The sequence below is a fragment of the Gracilinanus agilis genome, chromosome 4, assembly GCF_016433145.1.
Source record: "Gracilinanus agilis isolate LMUSP501 chromosome 4, AgileGrace, whole genome shotgun sequence".
Lineage (NCBI taxonomy): Eukaryota > Metazoa > Chordata > Mammalia > Didelphimorphia > Didelphidae > Gracilinanus > Gracilinanus agilis.
Window position 1 is genome coordinate 203,220,835 of NC_058133.1, and position 24,996 is coordinate 203,245,830.

Sequence of the window (24,996 nt, forward strand, 5' to 3'; positions counted from 1 at the left end):
GCCACTAAATAAATGTTTCTTTAGTTCAATTTGTTTAAATGAATTTCCATAATTTGGGGGAGGGGCAGAGCAATTTTTACTCACTATATATATATATATAAAAATAATATTTTAAAAAAAAAACCATCATGCTTCACCCAGAATAAGTTGATCACTTGAAATCTCATCACCCTGCTTATTCAGTTTTTGATACTCAACACCTTCACTCCCTCAGTCATCTCTCCCTCTGGCTGAAGGGTGGCAGATTAAACTCCTTTCAAATCCTTCTTTTAAAGAGGACTCAGATCTCAATTTTCCACCAGCAGTTCTGTTTGGTTTTGACTCCAAGGAACATCACACCCCTTTCAGCTTCCTTTTGTGTTGTCCTTCCCCATTAGAGTGTATGCTCCTTGAAGGCAGTGACTGTCTTTTTCTTATTTGTATCTCCAGCATCTGGCACAGAGCAGGTACTTAATACATATTTACTGAATTGTCCTAAAACAGAAAACTACTTACAACTCCAATATGACAAAGTAGGACTGAACTCTGAGGGTTGATATCAAGTGCTTTTTGGAAATGCATTTCTGCAAGGCTGAACTTTTCTTGTTTGTAATAAATCATTCCCAGCCCATACCTGCAAGTAGAAAAGAAAGTGTTACTTTGGTTCAACTTCTAGGCATTTTTAGATGATAATCTTACTGAAGATGTAACCAAAAAATACATACCCTGAAGACTTCAATGAAAAGGAATTAGTGACAAAACACTGGTGGATCTCATAATGAGGCAAAAAGCAGCAGCAAGGGAAGTAAACCAGTAAAGTGGGTAGCTAATCATTTTTAGGAATCTTATTAAGAGTCCATGAAGTTAGGTATTCACCTTCAAAATTTTATAAAAAAATAACAAATAATGTGGATCTTTATTTAGAAAATGCCTTAATAAGAAATAATAGTTTATACACTGCATGTATTGGAAATCTGTTTTTGCATTCCATGGTGATGTAGTTACATGATAATATCAGGTAAAAAATATTTGTAGGGGGCAGCTGGGTAGCTCAGTGGAGTGAGAGTCAGGCCTAGAGACAGGAGGTCCTGGGTTCAAAGCTGGCCTCAGCCACTTCCCAGCTGTGTGACCCTGGGCAAGTCACTTGACCCCCATTGCCTACCCTTACCACTCTTCCACCTATGAGACAATACACCGAAGTACAAGGGTTTAAAACAAAAAACAACAACAAAAAAAAAAAAATTTGTATTTTAAAACCTTGTGTATTTAAGCACCAAATACAAAGACAAAATTGAACTAATGATACTATAAAACCCAACAGAAGAAATTGGATTTAGAAATGAATACACTAAGAATTTTCAATATCATCAAATTATAATTTCTTAATAACAAAATTTTATTTAATTGAACTAAATCAATATCATCCCATATCACTTAGTCTTTTAACTTAATCAGGCAAAGCAGTAAATTGCTGACTGACAAATACAGTTCTGAGAAAAGGAAAGAAAAACAAAAATCCAGTATTTTACTTATTTTTACAAAAAAAAAAAATCAGACTGGAACTAACTTAATTGCTTCCCCTAGGAGTACCAAAGAAAGGAAAAATAAAGATATTGTAGAAATAAATAAAAATTAAGTGTCATTTGGCTAGAACCATATCAGGAGTATTTTTTAATGTAATTGAGCCACCACTTATCCAACTGGTAAATTACATAAGCCCCTCCCTTGCTCTTTTCCAGTTTGTCTTTTACCTTCCCTCTATTGGTTATTTTAATGCTCTAATAAAAAGGAAAATAATGAATTAATTATCACTAGTTATTAGCAGTCCTCATTAGGAGACTTGGTATGGGTAAAGGTTAAAATGAGTGGCTAAAATGAGAATTTGATATTTGCTCTAATAGTTATGATTAGGCTTGGTTCATATAAAAACATTTTTTTTGGTTAAAATGTTTAACCACCACCAAGTGTTATTGCATGTAATACCTTTGATACATAGTAGTCTTATGGGGAAACACTTGTGCGTAACTTAAATATTACTGGGTTTAGAGAAAGGGGAGAAGGGAGGACTGACTGGACAGGGATAACAGACTGTACTAAAAACCTATTTCCCTCTTACAGTGTCAGTTTACTAGATTAAGATAGGTTCCAACAATAGTACAACAGAAAACATTCCAAAATACCAAGTTGGCATTAAGATGTTTTAGTACTTACTTACCATGCATTATAATGTCTAGGATTGACTCTGATTGCATTTCTAAAACAGGCTAATGCTTTATCTAGTTCTTCAGTTAACACAAATTCATGCCCCAGCAGTGTATAGGCATAAGCATAATTTGGATCAACTTGGATAGCTCTCTGGAAGAATTTAATTGCAATATCATGCTCCCTTTGCAAACTGAAACAGTTTCCTGCAGCACACCAGGCCTAATAAAACATAATAAAATATAACTAAGATATTTGTCTACACAACAAAAATCCAAAACATTTTTATAAAACAGAACTAATTCAATTAGTCAGTCTGAATGATATTCTTTATCTTGGAACATTAACATAAGAGTGTACTATCATTATATAATGCAGATACTACTGAAATATAACAATGAAAGAAAAAAGAGTAACGAATTACAAAGGCTGAATAAGTATTCATGAATGAATGAGTGGATGGGCATTTCAACTAAACATGTTCTGTTTCATGAAACATCTATGAGCAATAATTAATAATGAAATTATATTATTATTATATGTCTTGTTATTTGTTCATTTTTAGGGGCTTCATCTCAACAATTTATATTCTATTCAATAGTAACCACTACATGCAAGGCCCTGTTCTACTCACTATTGTGATGCATTTGAATCCTGGCATAGATGAATGGAAATGACAGCAGGATTCAGAACTGGAAGAAACCTTAAGCAAATATCTCTTCCATTTTACAGAGGAGACTGAGGCCCAAGAAGATTAAATCATTTGCCCACAGTCAGAATTAGCAGAGCTAGGATGTGAGTGGGACCAACAGGAAAAGATTACTGCTACCCTCCCATGCCCCTCTGTCTCCGTAGCAGTCATCATGATCTGACTCTACACATATGTTAACATCAACATGCCTCTGGTGAATTTTTATCCATGTCAGTTAAGTCCTTTGAAAGAACTGAAAGAGCAACATCTTTTTGAAGATGCCAAAGTGTTGTTGAATAGATCTCCAGGCCTTCTACTCGGTAATTTTCAATCCGTCTCACTTCTGAGAATATTCTTTCAGCCTGAAATAGTAATGGAAACTAGTTATAAAGAGCAAAACCAAAATCCTTGGTACATAGAGAGAACTCTAAGAGAGGGCACTGACATGTACAAGTTGTGTACATGTATGTCTTACTTTGCAAGCTAGATGATATGTTCTGATGGAAGGAAAAGCATCTTAACTCATCTTTGTACCCCCTAGACTGTGGGAAGCCATTAAGAGAAATTAGAATCTCAAGTAAGATATTTTTGTCTGAACCCCATCAAAAGATCAATACAGACCAGCATAGCTGTGTATTGGCCTTTTCTCCCTATAATTAGGTATGAGACTGGAATGGGATATCTAAGATAAAAATCTGAAATTCCTCTTTTGATTTCTTTCATAATTCACACCTTTTTTAAAAAAGCAATATAGTCTTATTGAAAAAGCTTTGGGTTCTCAGTAATCCAGCAGGAGGAAGGTTAACACTGTTCCCCTTTGGCCAAGAATGCAGCTGCCTGGTACAGCCAAGGTCGAACCCTTAGCAGGGGCATTTTGCCCAGAATTAAAGTAAAATAACGAGGCTCAAAAATATTGTTTAATACCATCAAGGCTGAGAAATTCAGGGGCTTTCCAGCCTAACAAAATGTCCCAGACTTCACTTAATGATAACACATATAGTTGATAGTTTAGCATATCTACACCTGGAAGCTTCTAAGGCTTTTCTTTTTGGCTATAGTAAAAATACTGCTCTGTGTAATTGTAGGAAACTTTCTTGGGCTTTTGGGGGAAGGGGATCTTTAACTTTCTATACAATAAACTGATGACTCCATTGTATATCGGAGCACTTTGAGCTAATAAGCGGTGCTTCCAATCTGTTTCATTCTTTACATCTGATGACCACCCTAGGCCACTCATATAAGTTTCTGGTTATAGAGCAGGATCTCTATACTAGACTGCTTAGCACACCACACTGCACAGAAGAGGCATTCCGTAAGTATTCAATGAATGTAGTGCAGGAAGGATTAGAAGGCCAGAACTCCCCTTCAGTGTGAAGATCATCTTATAAGTCCCAGAAATTGGGCATTCTTTCCCTGAACATGAAGTTTCAAGTTATATTAAAAAACAAACAAACCTAAATTCCTACTTTATTCATACTTTCTAGGATCCCAGTACCCAGACCTTCCTTTGTGCAATTGTCAAAATTATATTCCTAAGGCACAAATTTCACCATATTACTTCTTTGCTCAAAAAATCTCTTAAAATTGTTTCCTATAGGAAAAAACACTCCTGATAGTCACTGCACTGTACAATCTCCTTTTCTAGGCTTATCTCACATTATTCTCAATCATATACTCCATGTTCTAGCCAACCTGGACTATTAGTTTTTAACAACAAGAGCAGGAGCAGCAGCAGCAGCATTCATATATTTGTAAGGTTTGCAAAACATTTTGCAAATATATCATCTTATCCTCACAATTTGGGGAGGTAGGTGCTATTATTACCTCCATTTTATAGATGAGGAAACTTGAGGCACAGAAAGGTTAAGTGATTTCCTTAGGGTCTTATAGCTAGTAAAGTCTGAGTTTTCATTTTAACTTAGAACTTCTTGACTCCCAAGTCTAACAACCCTGATCTTGATACAAAGTCACATGGCCATGTCTAGAATGTGTTCAGTTCCTCTTTTCATCAAAGTCCAGGTCAGATGCCACATTTTCCAAGAAACTTTCCTTCCCTGATGCCCCAGTGCAAAACGAAGTGTTTTCTCCCTCTTCAAGTTTTCTTAAAGCACTTTGGCTACCCTGTATATGCCCAGAACACACTACTTTGTATTACACTTACTTATGTATATGTCATATCTTCTTCTACCCCAAGAAGAATTTAAATTACTTGGGGGTGTGGGAATTTATTATTTTTTTATCTTTGTGCCTCATTCACACATAATAGTCACTTTATAAAAATTTAATTAAGCCAATCAAAATTTTATGCCAAATTTAAAGAGGAAGAGTTTTGACAATTCTACATGAAATGATATCAGAAAATAAGGAAATAGCAACTATAAACCGAGGACATAATCTGCATTGTGGATCCAGGATTAATTAGTGAGCCTGTGAACAACAGTTCATTCAGGAAAATTGTGTAGGCCTTATTTATGTGACAGCTATCTATGAAATCTACTAAAATTATAGATGTTTTCAAATAGTTATTTTATTTTAAGATGTAAGATAAATACAAAACCAACTTAAGGTCCATCTTAGCAATTTTTGAAGGAAGTAACAAATTTTAACAAAATTCGGTATCAAAAAGTTATGAAGCAGACAGAAAGGTCTAAGTCATGGATCAACAATAAATTAAAAAAAACTTTTCAGATATTGAAAAGAGTATCAGGCCTAGCAAGAATCAGAAGCACCAAGGTTCAAATCTGGCCTCAGATCCTTCCCAGCTATGTGACCCTGGACAAGCCACTTAACCCTGGATTATTTGAGTCCTTGCTACATTCCTATCTTAGAACTGAGACTCAGAGGATAAGGGTTTTTTAAAAAATCAATTATTACTGAAATCTTTTCAGGAAGAGGATAAGAAAGAAAAATTATATTATTGGTTTATCATTCACTTTGATTAAATAATGCTTTTTTCTCCCTATCAAATACTATTTTAAAAAAAGGAGTTAAAAAAGTAAAGCATTAAAAAAATTTATGTTTATTTTTTCATACTAGGTATTCTTAATGTGCAAAATTTGTTCTTATTTTCCCTACATCAATACAATATTATTCATAATCAATTCCAGAAATCCACTTTAACCATAGTTTGTACACAATTTCAGCAGCATACCTGATGATCTATCATTTTGATTGACTTTTTACAGGGGGCAAAATTTCAGACCAGTGTAACACTGCACAAGTTGTTTAACTAAAATGGGTCTGAAGATATTAGTACTTATGCTCTCTACCTCATCAGGCTATAAAGAAAAGTGTTTATAGCCTTAAAGTACTAAATATTAGTTATAATTTAGATGGTTTCAAAGATGTGCAATTTTCTATACTGTTGCCTTATACCTGTGATGGTGAACCTATGGTACAGGTACCAGAGAGGACACACAGAGCACTCACTCTATGTGGGCAGTACTCAGGTGGAGCTGCTCCCCTCCCCCTCTCCCTTGTGCCTGATGACATTTTTTTATATTCCTACCCCTCTGCCCAGGAGCTCAATGGGAGCACTTCCTCCCCTCCCTTGTCTGTGGTAAGGGCAGGAGGCTCACATGAGGCAGAGTCAGCGAGAAGCAGAGTGCTCAGGTTACTCCCCTCCTGCTGGGGGCCATCAAACCCACCCTGTCTGACATGGTCACAGGGGGTACCTCAAGGAAGTGCATGGCAGCCTCAGGAAGGATGGAAACCCCCACTCAGATACCCCTGTATGACTCTTCTCTTACTAATATTCCTTATTATTGGAATCATTGTGATCAATATCCCCACTAAGCCCCAGGGAAATACAGAAAGTAAAGAATGTTACTAGAACCTTCACAGGTTCCCTACAGATTTTTAGGAAATTCCGACCTTTACATGTATTAATACAAAAATTCCCCTAAAATCACCTCATAACGAACCAGCAAATAGTGAGTTAATGTTAAAGATTTTAAAACCCTAACTTAGATCTCTCACTCCCATAAACAGGTGCCTGCAAAAACAGGCCAGAACAGGCTCCAAGTTTCCCCCCTCCCTGATCCCCGATTTGGTATGTTAACATAAAAGAACAATGGATGATAAATGGAAAAACTGTCTCCCATGAAAAGGCTTGTATGTTCCTACCATGCCGAACTGTTCTCCCCACCCGATAGTCAAACATACTCTTGAAAAATACTGAAAGTTAATGAAGAATGAAGAGTTGTTAGTATCAAAGTTGTATGACTTGATCCATTGTCTCCAAGAAGAGATGTATTTTGAGAATGAATTTTCATGCCAATCTTGTGTGTGATCTCAAAGCATATAAAAATAAACCTTATTTGAGGCAGAGCAGTCTCCATGAAGCCGCCTGGCTGAAGCTCAGATTAACTGCTCTCATTTGTCTTAACATGCTGATGTTGTCACACCACCTCGAACCCCTGGACCTGCAGGGAGTAGGCTCCCTGTACCGCCCCTCTCCATGCACCTGAGGACATTCCTCACTTCCCCCGCCTCTCTGCTCAGCAGTCCAGTGGAAGTACTTCCTCCCTCCCATCTGGGGCAAGGGGTTAGGGGGGCACTCGGTCAGGGGTAGGGGGTGAAGGCATAACACTTTTATATCTTTCCAAATAAGGACAAATAGTTTCCCCTGAGTTATAACAAAAGAATCTCAGTATTATTGCTCTGACATTATATTCTAAATATTCAGCCTTATCCAGGGAAGAAGCTAGAAATTTCCACCAGCCTACAAAAGATTGTGTGAATGTGTGCACTTAAGTTTCTAAACTCACCTGCATATATTCGGACAGTTCAAAGTATGCTCTTCCAATCTGGCATAGTACCCAACCAGTGTTATAGTGGTGAGACGGGAGGTGGCTCAGAATGTTTATCGCTTCTTTGCAGTTATAGGAACACAAAGCTAAGTAGCCTTTTCCCATATCACGAAGAAGGCTCATCAAACCTTCTAGGAGAAAACAATACAGTAAATAAAGCAAAAGAGCACAATAGAACAGTATATATGTACTGAAAAGCCTGTTGGTCTTCTATGAAAGAGGCAGCTAGGTGGCTCAGTGGACAGTGTGCTGAATGTGGTGTCAGAAGATCTGAGTTCAAATCTAGCCCCAGACTTACTAGCTGTGTGACCCTGGGCATTCATTTAACCTTTGCTTGCCTCAATCCACTGCAGAAGAAAATAGCAAACCATTCCAGTATCTTTCCAAGTTAAAACCCCATGGACAGTATGGTCTACGAATAGTCGGACACAACTAAATGACTGAACAATTTTGAGGAAGGAATAGTTTCAGAAGACTTTGGGGCATTTGAATGAAAGCAGCATAAATAATTTAAAGTGGCAAGTGAATCTATTTGAAATGAATTTCAAAATGTTATAAAAGACTTAAAACAGACCTGCTGCTGCTTTCTGAATAGTGAAAGCTTGGATCTGTGGTGTTACAGTGGATATTTTTCCTTCTGAAATGATGGAAGAATCCAATTTTGTAATTTCCAGGCTATCATTGATGTTTGGTTGAGTTATTCCTCCTTTATTAGTCTTGCTTTTTGTTTTCCTATTTGGAATTTTAGGTGGAAACTTCATTTTTAACTTTTTACTATTTTCCTGCAAAAAAAAGAAAAAAAAAAACTTTTATTATAGTGTACCATACAGGCTGTCCCAAAAGACTTAAATGTGGTTTTAAGCTTTAGCTATTAAAGCCCCAAACCATACTAAGACTTTTGGGACACCCTCTGTGTTTCCCAAATAAATGAAGTACAAAGAGATGTATATATTCGAACAAATTCTATATTGTTTTTCATGAATTAATTGGCACTAGCTATTAGCTTCTTCCTAAGGCCATCAGTGCTTTTACTGTGATATGTAAATTTTCACATAAATTTTCCCTCAGGAAATAGACTTTTCCCACAAAGAATATATTCTTTAGTTAATTTAATTTTATTTTTTAAGTTCTTACCTTCTGTCTTAGAATCAATACAAGTGTTGGTTCCAAGGCAGAAGAGTAATGAAGGTTAAGTGGTTGGGGTTAAGTAACTTGCTGAGGGTCACACAGCTAGGGAGTGTCTGAGGCCAGATCTGAACCCAGATCTTCCAGTCACCAGGCCTGGCTCTCTATCTAGTGAGCCACCTAGCTGCCCCATAGTCACTAATTTTAAATGCAACACTGGGCAGACTGACTGATTAGTCATTATAATCAGTCAATATAAAATATAACTGCTGGTGGCAAGTACATCATATGTTTGAATTTATTTTTCAAAAGAAGAAGAAAAGTGTATGAAATATCACATAGGTACTTGAAGGCAAATGAAATAACTGCCAATATTAATTGGTCTTCATTAAGTGCCATACCATGTTGCCCCTCCTATAGAGGGTTATATATATATATATATATATATATATATGTATATATATATATAAATAATAGGTTATGTATATAACCTATAATGGGCCCACAAGATTTGTTAGATAGTTTTTCAAGACCAGGCAGGGCAGTGCATGCTACTGGTACTGAGAGAGGTTGATGGATCTCTTGATTTGGGGAATTCTGAGCTAGAGGTGCAGTGAAGCCAAGTATCTAAGTCATCTGGCTGTTTAAGGAAGGACAAACTGCCTCAGAAACAAAGAGCAGGCTAAAGCTTCCATATCTGTATTGGTATCAGGCTTATGAGTGGCAGATTTCATTTCCAGCCAGAGACAGAGACAGAGAGATGGATAGAGAGAGAAGAAGGGAGAGAGGGAGAGAGACAGAGAAAGATATTTTAATACCTAGACGTTTCCATAATTATTTTAACTTCCAAAATGTCCACTTAAGGAAATAATTGCCTACTAGAGATGGAAGATTCAATGAATAGAAATTCTGCAGTGTAGCAAGTGTCAAACAGATTAGTTACCTTGGTTGTAGAGCTGTCACTAGTAAAAAGTCGTGAGCTTCTTCGAGGCAGTGCATTGGGTGGAGCAGCAATAGTGGGGCTCAATACCTGAGGTGTTGTACTATTAAAAAAAAAGTTAATTAAAAAAAATGACTTGAAAGTTAAAATGCTAATTATTGTTCCAATTCAAGAAATATCAAGAAAAGTTGACCTGAACTCAAGAGGTAATGACTTTGGCTTTCTTCTGTACTTCTATGAAACTGTAACATTTAAACTTGATATGTTACAGTAACACTATTGAGGCACAGAGAGTAACTCTCAACACTTTATGTGAAATTGTCAATCCAAACTTCACAATATGCACTAAAACTCTAGAGCAACGGTCGGCAACCTTTTTGGCCGTGAGAGCCGTAAACGCCTGCAGAAGGAGGAGGATGGAGGCAGAAGGCGCTGGAATATGGGGTGGGGGCTGAAGGGCCCCCTGGGGCACATCCTGGGGCTCTGCCCAGACTGGCTGGTCGGGAGGTGGAGCCAGATATGGCTTAAGAGCCATACATTGCCGACCCATGCTCTAAAGCAACGAGTTCACTCATAATCCATTTTATTTTAATATCTGTCTTTAGTATTATGGTAAGTCTGAGGAAATAGGAAAACAGCTGGGTCAAGAACACATTCTAAACTTGCTGCTAATATAAGCACTAATGTTAAACATGTACATCACTTACTCAAAGGAATTCTTCAATCCACAAGAATGCATCACCACAAGGCTTTTTTGTGCTTAACTAAATACTAGCCTAGGAGTCAGAAGACTATGCCAAGCTCACAAGCCAGTTAAGCTTGGGTAAGTCATTTAACTGCTCTGAGCCTCAGTTTCCTCATCTGTAAAATGGAGATACTCACAGGATTTCTGTGAGGATTAAATGAATCAATATATGTGAAAGAGCTTTGAAAACTAGAAGGTGTTAGACAAATATAAATTAATATTATTATTAGCCATTCTGGCATATTTTTACTATATAATATTACAATTTCCCAAATTACACAGGAAATCAATGCCTTAGATGAATTCAGCAAATATTTATGCCTTAACTACTCTTATGAGGCTCTATGCTATGTGCCAGGATACAAAGATGAAAAAAGACACAGTTCCTGCTCTTCAAGGAGCTTACAATCTAATATATTATGTGTATGTGTATGGGAGGGATGGAGGATTGGGGTGAGAAAAGAAAGGAAAGACAAGACAAATACACAAATAGCTAAAAGTGTAAGAGAGTACAGAGGAAAGGTAAAAGTGCTTTAAGAAAAAGTGAGGAATCATAGCTAACCAAAGTATAAGGGAAAGATTTACAGAAGAGATGGCAAATTGAAGGAAGAAAAGGGTTTTGGAGGGGGATGCAGGGGAAAGTTCATTTCAGGCCCACTGGAAGATTACGTCTGGGCATTGTTGACAATACAATGGCAAATTTAAGCCCATGGAATGAAATAGTTGTGTTCATAAACCTCTCATAAAAAGTACACTGGTAATGTTAAAGGTAGGAGTTAAGAAGAACAGATATCAGAACATGGGGAGAAAAAAAAGGAAAGGTGGAAGAGTTATCTCAACCTCTTCTGGGAAAATATGGAGCTTATCCCATTATCTTGTCTTTGGGAAGTAGCAGAAGCCTAGAACAGATAATGGACACCAGAAAAGTATACCCCTACTAAAAAATATTTTTCCTATGCCATCATCTGATTAGATATTTGTTTGAGTTGACAAACTTCCCTATAAAATGCAGATATCCCTTGGGAAGGAAAACCTATTGATCAGTCATCCTCAATTATAAACGATAGTGTTTTAAATCAGAACTCCAGTCAGAAAAAACCTTTTGAAATCCTCTGATGGCTAGAGGGAAATTTTGAAAGATTAGTTGGTTTTGAGAGAAGGGGTAGGAAGAAAGAAGTTTTTAAAAGAGTTAACAATCAGGGAAAACAGATCATGAGAAGCTATTTGTGGAAGGGGATACACAAAAAGAGGACTCTGGATACTTGAGAATGCTGTTGTAGGGTAAGGGGTAGAAGGAATGGTTTGTTAAGACAAAAAGGGTGCCAAAAAGAAATGTCCTGTTCTTGGCAGTTTTGCCTAAGACATTGGTGGTTACAAAGTCCCTGGATACTACAAAGGAAAACAAAATCAATAAAATGCCAGGTAGTTAGCCTATACATGTGAAGGTATGCAGCAAGTGAGTTGAAATATTGGTAATGCTATTTCAAGCACATACATATAAAAACAGTGTAAATGGGAATCTGCATAACTAAAATTGTATGATCACTGCTAAAAAGTGACACTATTGAAATCAAAGTCAAGTTCAAATTAATACCAAAACCCTTAGCCAAGATAATCTGATAGGAGAAATACCATTCTAAACAACAACAAAGGTAATCCATCTTTCCTTGCTTCTCAAAATTTGTTCTCTTGGATTCATATACCAATTCTAAATGTTTTTATTCCATCATTGGGGAGGAACAAGAAAAATCAGGATGCTATCCAAAGCTAATTTTATCAACTGATTCTGGGAGACATGAGGTAAAATTTCCAAATTTTGGGGAGTCCTTAACACCTTGTTTTTATGACTTTCTAATTTTAAGTCTGAAATTCTCTAACAGCTGTCAATAGATTCTCAAGGAGAATGAATAAAGAAAAATCCTGAAGGTCAATAAAGACAATTTATGTCAAGAGGAAAAAGTAAGCATCTCACATTGCTGAGAAACTTTTTTTTTAAGGTGCTATATAAATCATGCCTAATCCCCCCCCCCAATTCTAAGAAAGCAAACAGGGTTATTATTAAATTAAGCCTTTTACATTTATTCTAGTCATCATAATAACATCAGGTCAAAATTTTTTATAAAGTATGATTGTAGTTTTACATGTCTCTTATAATCAAGGCAGAGTCAGGAGAAGCTTGGGTTCAAATCTAACACAATAGCTAAGTGACCTATAGGTAAGTTACTATCTTATTAGAGTCTCAGTTTCACTATTTGTAAAATGGGTATAATAACTGGTATATTGCCTACCTAATCTCAGGCAGTTATGAGGCCTGAATGTGATAAATCTTGTAAACTTGTATTACATAAATATCAGGTATTATTATTTTTATTGTAGTCAAGTCTACTTTATGTCAGAATAGAAGTTTAATATTTTAACTAATAGGGGTGCTGTTCACCTGTTGTTATAGCTTTGTTATGACATACAATTATTCACATTTATGATGTATTTGGTGTCAAATCAGGAATGTAAACCCCATTCATATATAAATTCTTTTAAGAAAAATTCCTCAGTCTTACATTCTGGCAGTTACCAGAAATCAAACACAGGGAAGAGTAGACTGCCAATAAAAACCAACCTTTTAAATAAAATGCTTGTATAAACAGGCAGAAAATATTTTATCTGGGCAGTTAGAAATGTTTACTTTGAGTGTAAATTTACATGATGACTAATTAGCTTAAAAGATGTTTTAGATAGTTGATAGTCCTTTATTAATTCCTATTGGCATTCAATAAAAGGTTTAAAATATACTAGCTCTGCAAGCTTAATCATTTTACTGAAGCAAGGACAGTACAGTTTTGCTTCAGATTCAATTTAAATTATATAAAGTTGCATAAAAACTCAAAGCTAGGCAATTCCATATTTTAAAAAAGTCATGTGGGGATTTTCAAGCACTGGAGAAGTCAAAACCTGCCCTAGATCAAGAAACTATGAAAAACCATGGTGCCTCAGGGTGAGAATTGCAAAGAAAACTATATAAATGTAGGAGAAAAATACCAATAAATACCTTGTCTGTGGGCCAGAACTTTGTGTTTGTGCAACAAGGATTGGAGTTACCTCTCGACTATTTCCACTCTGTGAGAAGACAGACTTTGTTCCAGCTTGGCTGATTCTGCCAACAGACTGCATAACACAAAATTTTTATGTTTGCTATTGTGGCAATAATTGTACTGTGAATCACAAACTTAGTCATATATTTTTCCAGATACATGTACAAAGGTCTTATAGTATATATGACCACTGTTGTAGCTTAGAGCATTAAATCATTTTTTCTATTTCACCTTAGCTCTGGCATAGTATCTTCACCTTCCTCTCAAAATATTTTCATTTCTATACCACTTCTTTCATCACACAGAGAAGGAAACTTCTCTACTGGCATCTATACATATTAATTAAGTACTTATGGGCAGGGAACTATGCTCCTAAGCTAGGGATATAAAGAGTCATCAAACACAGTCCCTGCCCTCAAGGGACTTACAATCTAAACCGGGGGACAATATATAAAAAGGAACAATACAAAGGAATGTCGGTTAAGGGTCAAATAAGTAGTATAGATAATAAGTACTACAAGAATTTATGAAGGAAAGATCTCTATCCCAATACTTCCCAATTTCTGAGTAGCGTTGCTCCTGAACTTATCCATTGCTCTCCAGCATCTCCAATCTCTCTCCTTCCACTGACTCTCCTAGATTGGAAAAAACCTTCACTTGACCTTGCGGTTCCCTTTCTACAAAGTCTATTTCTAAACTTCCTTTCACTGTCAAATTTCTTAAACAAATGTATTATATTTGCTACTTCTACTCCCTTTCCCTTCTCCCCACCTCTGCCAGTCCACTTCCCATTCCTCAGCCCAACCTTCCACGATTTGAAATTGTCTGGTCCCCATCACCTTATAGGCTCTTGACACCACCTTCTTGTCAAGTCCAATTGTTTTTTCTATGTTTCCATTCTGCTTATATCTCTAGGTCATTATTTGACACTGCTGACTATCCTTCTGCCCCCAACTTCTAGAAACATTTTTCCCCCTTGACCCTTTAGGAACATTATCCTTATTTCCCTGTTTCTTCAACTAACTTCTATTCCTTCTCCCTCAGAACACTATTCACTCAGCCCTTTTTCTAAAGTGAACTCTTATGTTTTGATGACTTCTCCCATATTTATTGATAATTCCAAATCATCCATAATTAGATTTGACTCCTTTCCCTTATTTTCAGCTTCTTACTAAACACTTGAAAGTCTTATCTTAAGATCAACTATATTCAAAATCAAGTTCACCATCATTCTTTTACCATGTTCAAACCCTGGGAGTCAAAATTGACTTTCTTTCAGCTACCAGAAGAGGCCTCATACTCACTACCAGGTTAGCTATTTTTAGCTGCCATCACCTGAAGGCCTCTATCCAGGCTTACTTAGGATCAACTCACCAAGATGAGAGGGGAAATAACAGCAGCCATAATACTTATGTTTTATATGCCTGTTCACTTGTTTGCTTTATCCCTTGATTCTTCTTTAATATCTGTGGTCTTTGGGATGCTGACAAATTACCTGATATTTGATAATTTGATAATATGTATTTCTCTACCTCCTTTAATTCTTATAGAATTCCTATTTGGTGACTTTCTTCATAACTTTAGACTTCCCATGTTACTTGACCCTTCAATTATCTGAATTCCCTGGATTTCAATTTATCTGGCCTTTGTCCTATTGTTGTTCTAACTCTTGTATTCTCTATATATTTTATTTCCCCAACTCAGTTTTAATCTCACTCTTTTGACGTGCAGCCACCCATGGCCTACTAAAATATTTATCTTTTGTGTAAATCTTTTACTTCTTTTTCTGAAATTTCCCATGATGTGGTATTTCATTTCATGCCTAGATTACTCCAACAACCTCTTTGCTAGCTTCTAAAACACCACTCTCTTCTATACCACTGCTATTTATCTTCTTAAAACAATAATTTCATAATTTCTGCTATACAAAAATCAAACCAAACCAAAAAACTCATATGCCTATAGAATATTTCAACTGCTTCTATTGTCTATTCTTCTCCTTGGCTTTTTTAATTTAATTTAAAAACTCTTACTTTCCATCTTGAATTGATACATAGAATCAGTTCGAAGGCAGAAGGCTCAGTAAGGGCTAGACAATTGGAGTCAAGTGATTTGCTCAGGGTCACACAGCTAGGGATATGTCTGAGTCCAAATTTGAACCCAGGACCTCCTATTCTGAGGACTGGCTGGTCACTGAGCTATCTTACTTTGGCTTCTATTTGTTTTTTAAAGTTCTCTCTGATCTAGTGTCAACTTGTTTACTCAAACCTGTCCTATTACTACCTAAGATTAACTCTGTTCAGAGCATAGAAAAGACTCTATTTAAAAATATTAAAATTAAGTATGATTACTTTTAATTAGATATTCAAATTCATATAGGTCTATTGAAGCATTAATTTTCTTAATTATTAGCTATTTAATTAACTAATTAACTCTTAACTAATTTTTAATAAAAAAATTGCTCCATGAAAGGCTAATCCTATTTCCTAAATTATAATCTAATTTCTTTGGGAAGGGACCACACTTTATATTTTATTTATATTTCCATAGTTCCTAAAACAGCATAATTTGATGAATACTAAAAATTAGGTTTCATAACCATTCAAAATGCAATAATAATAATAATATAATTATAAGCAATTCCTCCATATTCCTAAGAGTTTTCATCACTAATTACCCTCTTATACGAGAGGCCCTATCATTGCCATATGAGCTCTTGTTAAAACACTAAGAGCTTTTTTGAAAATCTGTGAGTTCATAAATGGAGGAGTGAAGAAAAAGGGAAAAAATAGGTACAGTTTTGGGGACCTAAGTCCAGGAGTAAACCCCTAAACAGGGACAGCTTAATGGGAAAGTGAGGTATGCAGGAACCCTTCATAATCACCACTTAAAATTAAGTTAAAAGTGACTGAGTTTTTAATTTCACTTTAATTTCACACTGACTGAAATAAAGATTCATTTGAGCTAAAACTACAAATAACTACAGAAAGGATAAAAGACAGTTATTCAAAATTTAATGAGAAATATCTGAGAAGCTTTTCTCTAATTGGAAATTAGGGGAAAGGGAAAGATTTATGGGATAAAGATAAGCCCTTACTGTATGCCAAGCACTATCCTATATATTGTAGATAAAAAATAAAAGAGAAGACAGACCCTGCCCTCAAGGAGCTTACATTCTATTAGGGAGACAACAAATAAGAATGTGGTATACTGGGAAGGATATTTTGATTTGGAAAGTTAAAGAGATGGTGAATTGAGACATAGGGGAGTAGACTGACAAAGGGGGAGACTAAAGGCAACATAAGAACACTGGGCACTTGGGAGAGATGGGTACAAAAGGGGGTTGGGGAAGATACCAAAACTAAATCTAACCATTAAAAATTTTTTTGCCTACAGCTATCCAAGTGCTTAGGAAAGGTGAAGGAATGATCTTTTATTCTGCTCCTTTCCTGTTGGACATGATCTTCAGGACTCCAAACTCTATTGTTACTACAACTGAGATTTATTATATGTTAAAACAAGCTTTAGAGGAACCTACCCAGGAAAGTAATTACCAAGTAAAACATGATTTCTGTGGGAAAATGCATACCAAATTTTAAACAACTAAGTTAAATGAGGAACTTCTGGAACACAACCCATTTATAAACTCAGGGACTTAGAGATTTGGTTTTAATTAATGAATAAATTAATTCTGGGCTAATTCATTTATATATCTCAAATTTTTCCTTTAAAAGGGAAAACATTCATCTATAAATATATATATTCTTAGATACAGAATACATACTTTTTATTTAGCCTAGAGAATGGCTCTTGACATTGTATGAATGGCTCTGATGACCTTTTCCTAGTAAATGTACACGAGTTTCAGTACTCAGATTAAGCTAAATTAGACTATAAATCATATCAGTTTAGAGTTTGGAAAGATTTTTTGAGAATCTTAATTCAACCTTCTCATTTTACAGATGAGAAAAACTAGGCCCAGAGAGTTTAAATCAATCAATAAGTATCTATCCTGTTTCTATTTCAAACTGGTTGCCCCATAGTCATCTCAAACTCAACATGTCCAAAGGAGAACTCTTCTCTCTCCCCCACAAACCCACCTTTCTTTCAAATTTCTTTATCAGTTTTGAGGATAGCATCATTCTTCTAGTTACTCAGGTTTACAACCACATTGTTGATCTGTACTAGTCACTTTCACTCACCCCATACACAAATCAAATTAATTGTCAAATCTTGCCATTTCTGTCTCCACAACATCTCTCATTTGCACCTTCTCTATACTCACATGGTCATCACCTAGTTCAGGTCCTCCTTACCTCTCACCTATACTATTATAAGTCTTCTAATTGATCTCCTGGCTCAGGACTTTCCTCTCTCCAATATATTCCTTCACATAGCTGCCAAAATGAATTTCCTGAAGTGTACCTACCCTCCTCCTTCCCCAACCACCACACTCAATTAAACCCCAGTGGTTCCATGTTACCTACTTCTAACATCCATTATAAACTCACCTGGCATTTAAAGCTCCTCACAACTCTTTCAGTCTTCTTACATGGTATTCTCCTCCAGATACTTGCATGTTCTAGCCACAATGTTCTATTTGTTGTTCCTTACATAGGATTCTTCAATTCCCATCTCTATTGCCTTTGCACTGGATTTTCCCCATATATGGATTGCCTCTACTCCTTATCTGTGTCTCTTAGCATCCTTGACTTCTTTTAAGACTCAGTTCAAATGCCTTATTTTATAGGAGACCTTACCTGGCTCCCCAAGCTGCTGTCTTCCCCTCTAAGGCCACTTTCCTTTTACTTTTCAGGTACTTTGTATTTTCCTAGTTATGTGCACATTATCATCCCCATTAGAATGTAAACTCCTTAGGATAGAGGCTGTTTTTGCTTTTTTCTTTGCATCTCTAGCAATCTGCACTATGCCAGGCACAAAGTAATTGTTTAGTGCATGTTTGTGGGTTGGTTGATTAGTTAAGATCACACAGCTTTTCTAACTCCACTCCAATTCTTTTTTTTCAGACTAAGAGCTCGTTTTCTTCCTTGACATATTAGCCTGATTATAGGGTTTGGTTAGGGTGACAAATTTTTATATATTCTTGAATGAGTTATATAAAATAAAAGTTTCCAAGGTATATATTTAATTTGACTACTCACTAGTTATGTTAGTTTTGCAGAATTTCTTTCAGAAGTGTTAATCTGAAAAGTATTTAAAATTATTTCTTTCTTAAAAAAAAGAATGGAACATCCAAGAAACATTCATTCTGGCTCTAAGACAGTTGAAGCAAGAAAAAAACATTCCACCTAAAACTCCTTAGTTATTTAAAAAAGATAAAGACTAAAAAAACCCCACATAATTATAACTAAATTTCAACATAAAATTAGAAATTAATTTTAATGTATAGTTTTATTAACTTCTAATATAAAATTAAAATGTAGTAGTTAGCATTTATAGTAAACTTTTTAGAATATAGAGGAATTGTATTATTGCTATAAAATGATGAAAATATGAACAGCAGGCCAAACTCTTAGAGAATATTTTGCCTCTGTATACAAAGCTATTAAAAATAAGTTAATTTTGCTAAAAGTGATATTAAGATGATTGGGGAATCTCATAAATAAAGTACTAAAAATATACAGATATATTGATTAATGAATTAAATTTAATGAGCTGTGGGACTGTGAGGTTTTTGTTTTAGACACTAATAACTTATTTAAATTTATGTGTAAACTAATGCAGTTTATAAGGAGAAAGCCTAATTTCAAGTTCCCAGGTCACCAATATTTCACTAAAGGAAGGCCTCCAACCCTTTTTAGTTATACAACCCCTTAAAGAAATGCTATCATGATTCCTCTGTCACAATGGAAACATCAAAAAGTCAATTTTCACACTGTTTAAGACTCTTTCTGACATGCTAATTTTGTAAACTGACTAGAATTTGCAACTAATTATTTTCAAACAAGATCATAACAGCATTCCAAAGGCAAGGTACCTTCTTTGAAGGGGCTCCTGTGGATGGCACATCAATTACAGAAGAGGAGTTGGTGTAGTTTTGTAGATATGATCCATCTCCAGGACTTGGAGTTTCTAGTGGCAGTATCCCAAAACTGAGAAGAGGATGAAATCAAGATGTCAATAAGTCATTAAGTCATACAAAAAGCAAGAGAATATTTATCAGAAGGTCTAAAAGGAAGAGAATAGCCAAGGACAGCGAGGAATTGTGGGGCAGCTTGGCAGTAAGTGGTGACTGTGAATTGAATTCTACATAAGTCTAAAAATATAGCAAGAAAATTAAATTGTGTAGGAACTGCTAACAGAAGTAAATATTTGAATAGATTTAGAAAGTTGTTTTCATAAAAGACTCATTCTAAATGATGGTAACAATTTTCAATCCATTGGAATAAGTGAACTTCAGTTTGTATTAGAAAGTAAGTCAAGACAATTCTAACCAAGAGCACGTGCCCATATGTGCACATGCACACGCATACCCCCCAAATTGGAGGTTTCCATGGATTCTCAAACTCCTTTCTACTTTCTCTAACATATTTTGGCAAATTGTAGGCAGACCATTAAGAGTATTTTAATTTATCCAACATTTAATAATCCAATTAGAAAATGGCACTTATTACATTTTAATTACTTCATTATCTGAAAACAAAACAAATCAGTAGTTGATTCAACATTTGCTTCAGTATTTAGTAGCACTTAAGTTAACTGCTATAGTACAGCACAAAGTAAGCATTGTTTGCCTTACCTTGGAGTTAAAGGGCTAAGAGCAGCTGGTCCTCCTAATAAACTCCGCCCAGTTTTTGGTTTATTTTGAGCCTGTTTAGACAGTATGGTAGTTCCTGTTCCAAGGGGGACAGTGTCTGGTGAAATTACAGCTGAATCAATATAAGACACTGAGGAATCTGTGTTCAAGGAGTACTTTGAATTGGAGGATTCTAAATTCAGTCTGTTTAATTCCTGAAACAGAAAATTTCTACGATAATAATAACAGACACATGTGATGTTTTACACATTTTGCAAATTTGCAAAGTACTTTACATATATTATTTCATTTGACAATAAACCTGTGCAGTTCTAGAAATATCATTTTCATTTTACGAATGAGGAAACCAATGCTGAGAGAGGTTCCATAATTTGCCCAGGATCACATAGCTAGTATCTGGGATGGGACTTAAAGTCAGGTCTCACCGATTCTTGGTTTAGCACTTTGCACACAAGCTATCTCTCATGTTATCGTGCCAATTAACATGTAATACTTAGTTTATATCAATGATTCTAAATTTGTATAACATTAAAATTTGAAAACAATAGTGTTCAATAGACTTACAATTGTATCTTGGGGTGTTTCCATTAGAACTGTCTCAGGCTGTCTGTGATATAAATTGTGATTAGATACTAGGGTTGTGCAAGTGTTGGGCAGACAGCTGCTAAAGTTCTGTAACGATGTTAATTTAAATGTTTGGTCAGGATCTGGCTTTTCACCTGTGAAGACAAAATGACCACCCCCACGGCGAAGTTAAAAAGGTTAAATTTTTCCAAATTTAAACACAATTAACCTGAACTAATACCTAGGAAGTACACAAGCTTAAAATTCACTGACCAATGCAAATTATTTTATATTTTCCATCTTAATCCAACCCCTCCCACCATCTTTCAATTGCTTAGATTTGTCTTCCTAAAAGAAAGCTGAAAATATGGGCCAATCAGACTACAATGACACCATTTTGCACTTGTTTTTTAGTGATGAGGGTACACACAGAAGGGATAGCGGTTATTTATTTCACAGCAAGCAATTTAATCATACCTAAAATCCCATGGAGTGAAGAGGATATGATATTACATTAAAAGTATATCTATAGCAGGTGTCAAAGACATGGCTGCAAGAAGCGCACAGAACTTTCAAATGTGGCCCCAACCAGATTAAAATGCAATTGTGAAATATTTAACAAAAATAAATAAAAATACAACAAAACATAGATGATATTAATATGTGCTCTTCTAAGTTAATACAAGGCCCACAGGAATCCTTACATATAAGTTAGTGACCTCTGTTTCTATTCAAGTTTGACACCACTGATCTTCCAGTCATCCTAAAATATTTGGGTACTTCTCCTCCCCACTTAAAGCACTGATTTGTGTTTTATCCACATAACGGTTTTAGACTTTGAAATTCTATGAATAATTTTTATTGAAAGTTAATAAGTACACACCTTGCCAGGGCTGGATTGCTAGTACCAATGTGAGAAATAGTCTATAGTTAATGTTAAAAAGTTCTAAATAAGTAAAGATTAATAATTTAATATTTCTACCAAATTTACCATAAAAAGTCACGAGATATTTAGCTCAAGTATGAGTATATCACTAAATCAAGTCTCAAAAAGCATTTAACCCCATTTGATGATCATGCTATCCATCATCTTTTCTCAGTAGGATTTAGGAAAAAAAACTTTTATGCAGATAGTTTTTCCTCATTAAAAAAAGAAAGAAAGAAAAAGCATAAGGGTAAAACAAAAAACCCACCTCTACAAACCTACCTATTTCACATAATGACTCAAAAGGGGACCAGAGGAAAGGATTTAAACTAAGGCTCTTTTGGTAACATTCTGATCCTTTGGCAAGCCGATCTGTCTTGCTGTAGAGAAAAACAAATAGTTTAAACAAAAAAGAGAACCCAAAACATTTAGAATAAAGATAATTACGGAATAGAAAAAGATACACCTTAGTAAGCACAAAGGGTCCTCTTCCTCAATGCTTCCCTGAAGTGTCAATTCCCCCTACTTATCACCCTTCAACTATGACTCCAATAGGTCAGTTCAAACCAGCTGTCAGGTGGAAGCACACATACACCTAAATTAGGAGAAACTTGAATAAAATTAAATGAGCTATCCACCACCTCCCTGATATACAAAATGCTAGCTATTTCTTTCCTATCAAACACCTTACAAATTCAAACCCTAAAGGGAAATAATTCATTAAGGTATTCAAACCTTATTCTTAACTTCTGAGAAAGACTAGTAGCTAGCCGTAAGGTGGCTAAATCACAGCATATCTGAAAGGAATGTATCTATCATTTGACTTTACTGTGACTATAAAAGCTCTTGTCACAATTTAAGATAGCTCTTAAAAAGGGGTTTTGTGTAATGAAAGGGGCCGAACAATTTTGCTATCCTTATTTACAAAGTAGTCATTAAAAGGTTTATATTACAGAAGATCGGGGATATACTGATTTATGAGATAACATAAAAAGCATTTTACAAACTTTTCAAGCTACTATATAAACACTAGCTATTATTTTTGTCTAGACAGGGACATAAAATGATCTGTGTGTCAAATTGTTAAAAAGTTTTCTTCTATTGAAGAAAGCTGGGAAAAATCAGAGATGTCAAGGAAAATTAACATGGGAATGCTTCTTGTAAAACTTTAAGGATCTGTGAAATATCAGATGGCATCCAACCAAAAGTTTAAAAGAAAAACTGAAAAGCTATTAACTGAAATGCATAGCAATATTAATGGCTATTGGGCCATAGGACCAAGCCAGGCACAAACTAAATGCTTAGTGTTGAGGTTGTTTTTGTTAGACACTTAATGAAGGTTTGTTGAATTGGATTAACAATTGAATTAATTGTCAATATAACATCTCTTTGCAGGAATTTAATTCTATAGCTCAAAAATTGTTTGTTTTCAAACCTGGTAGATAATAGAATCTATAATAGAATGTAAAATAAATGAATTTTCAAAATGTATAACCAATTGGGCAAAAGGTAAATTTTTCTGTGGGAGGGAAACCCATGTTTCATAAGTCAAACTAATATTTATTTTCATAAACACTTAAAGAAGGAATAGACATAATCCACCTAGTTTTTTAAAAAAGCTACATAACAAAGGTTACTTAAATCCTATAATACAGAATTATCAAAGAACCATGGGATCACATGAGATAGAGACTAACACAGATGTAAAGATAAAGATGAATAATATTTAGTTATGGATAGGCCAAAGATGAGCTAAATATAAGAAAGTGGTTGGGAGGGAAACTATGGTAACCTAATGACATATGTTATGATTTTCATAGATACATAATAATTGTTCTACCTTTCCACTATAGACCAAAAAATGTTTAAGAATGCTGATTTAAATGTGAAGATGGGATTTAAAATACTCATTTTATAATGAGCCAAGAGGTGACTGACAGGCAATATAATAATCACAGCTGGCATTTTAAGGTTTACAAAGAGTTTTCTATACATACATAATTTGATGCTTAACAACAACCTTGGAGGCAGCTTGGTGGTGCAGTTCTGGGCCTCGAGTCAGAAAGACCTAACTTCAAATCTGAACTCAAGAGAGTTACTAGCTCTGTGATCTTAGACAAGTCATCTAACATCTGTCCACCTCAGTTTCCTTTACTGTAAATAGTTCAGATCTTTTCTGATTCTTAATCCAATATTCCTTACACTGAAATGTGATATTTGCTAATGGGAAACAATTATCAAACTTAAAGGGGAAAGGGGAGGAGGGAGGGTCTATGGGGAATAGGAAGAAAAAAGTGATTATTTGGATTTCCGATTGCAGGCTATTCTGAGCAACAAGGTGGGCATCAAATGCTTAGTGAATAAAATCAATTAACACTTAGTAAGTGCCTACTATGTTAACAGACATTGTACTCATCACTAAGAATATGAAAACAAAATTTAAACAGTCTCTGCTCTCAAGGAACTTACATACTAAAAAGAGAGTTGATATGGTTGTCAAGACAAAAGAATAAGAAAGGAGTCTTTGTAGATATGTAAATATTAAAAGGAGATGCTGGAGAGATTCCATGGGAAAAAACAAGTAATTGAGGAGATTGGGTTTCCCAGATTTGGAAACTGTAGTTTACATATAAAATGGAGAGGTTGTAAATGAAATCCAACTTAGGAGACTCCCCAACTAGGAGACTCTAGTGTTATGAATGAGTCAGGGGGCAAGAAGGTAGCTCAGTGGATTGAGAGCCAGGTCTAGAGGTTTTGGGTTCAAATCTGGCCTCAGATACGTCCTAGCTGTGTGACCCTAGGCAAGTGATTTAACCCCAACTGCCTAGCCCTTACCACTCTTCTGCCTTGAGTCAATACTTAGTATTGATTTTAAAACAGAATAAGGGCTTTAAAAAAGTAAGTCAGATTATATGTGAAATAAATATATTAATATAACATGGAAAAACCAGTTACTAAGTAAGCCAAGTTATGCTGGATTCAAGTCAAGATGTATAGCAGTGAATTATTTGGTTTAATCAATCAACAAGCACTTATTAAAAGCCTACCCTATGCCAGACACTATGTAAAGAGCTGGGGATGCAAATGCAAATAATTTGTACTGAAGAATTGCTTCAAACTATAGAAAAATATCTCACACTCTAAATG

The 24,996-nt window shown here is 35.3% G+C and overlaps 1 protein-coding gene across 1 annotated transcript in view; it reads right to left on the bottom strand.

Annotated features, from left to right (window-relative positions):
- Positions 1-24,996, bottom strand: part of CDC27 (cell division cycle 27) — a 63,569-nt gene that overhangs the window by 22,961 nt on the left and 15,612 nt on the right. The window contains exons 3-13 of the mRNA XM_044673081.1: positions 22,132-22,229; positions 20,925-21,079; positions 20,343-20,554; positions 19,581-19,695; positions 13,540-13,655; positions 9,752-9,851; positions 8,258-8,465; positions 7,642-7,814; positions 3,082-3,234; positions 2,195-2,403; positions 496-613 (exon numbers count right to left, since the gene is read on the bottom strand). Of these exons, the coding sequence (XP_044529016.1) occupies positions 496-613; positions 2,195-2,403; positions 3,082-3,234; positions 7,642-7,814; positions 8,258-8,465; positions 9,752-9,851; positions 13,540-13,655; positions 19,581-19,695; positions 20,343-20,554; positions 20,925-21,079; positions 22,132-22,229 (1,657 nt within the window). The remainder of the gene's footprint in view (positions 1-495; positions 614-2,194; positions 2,404-3,081; positions 3,235-7,641; positions 7,815-8,257; positions 8,466-9,751; positions 9,852-13,539; positions 13,656-19,580; positions 19,696-20,342; positions 20,555-20,924; positions 21,080-22,131; positions 22,230-24,996) is intronic.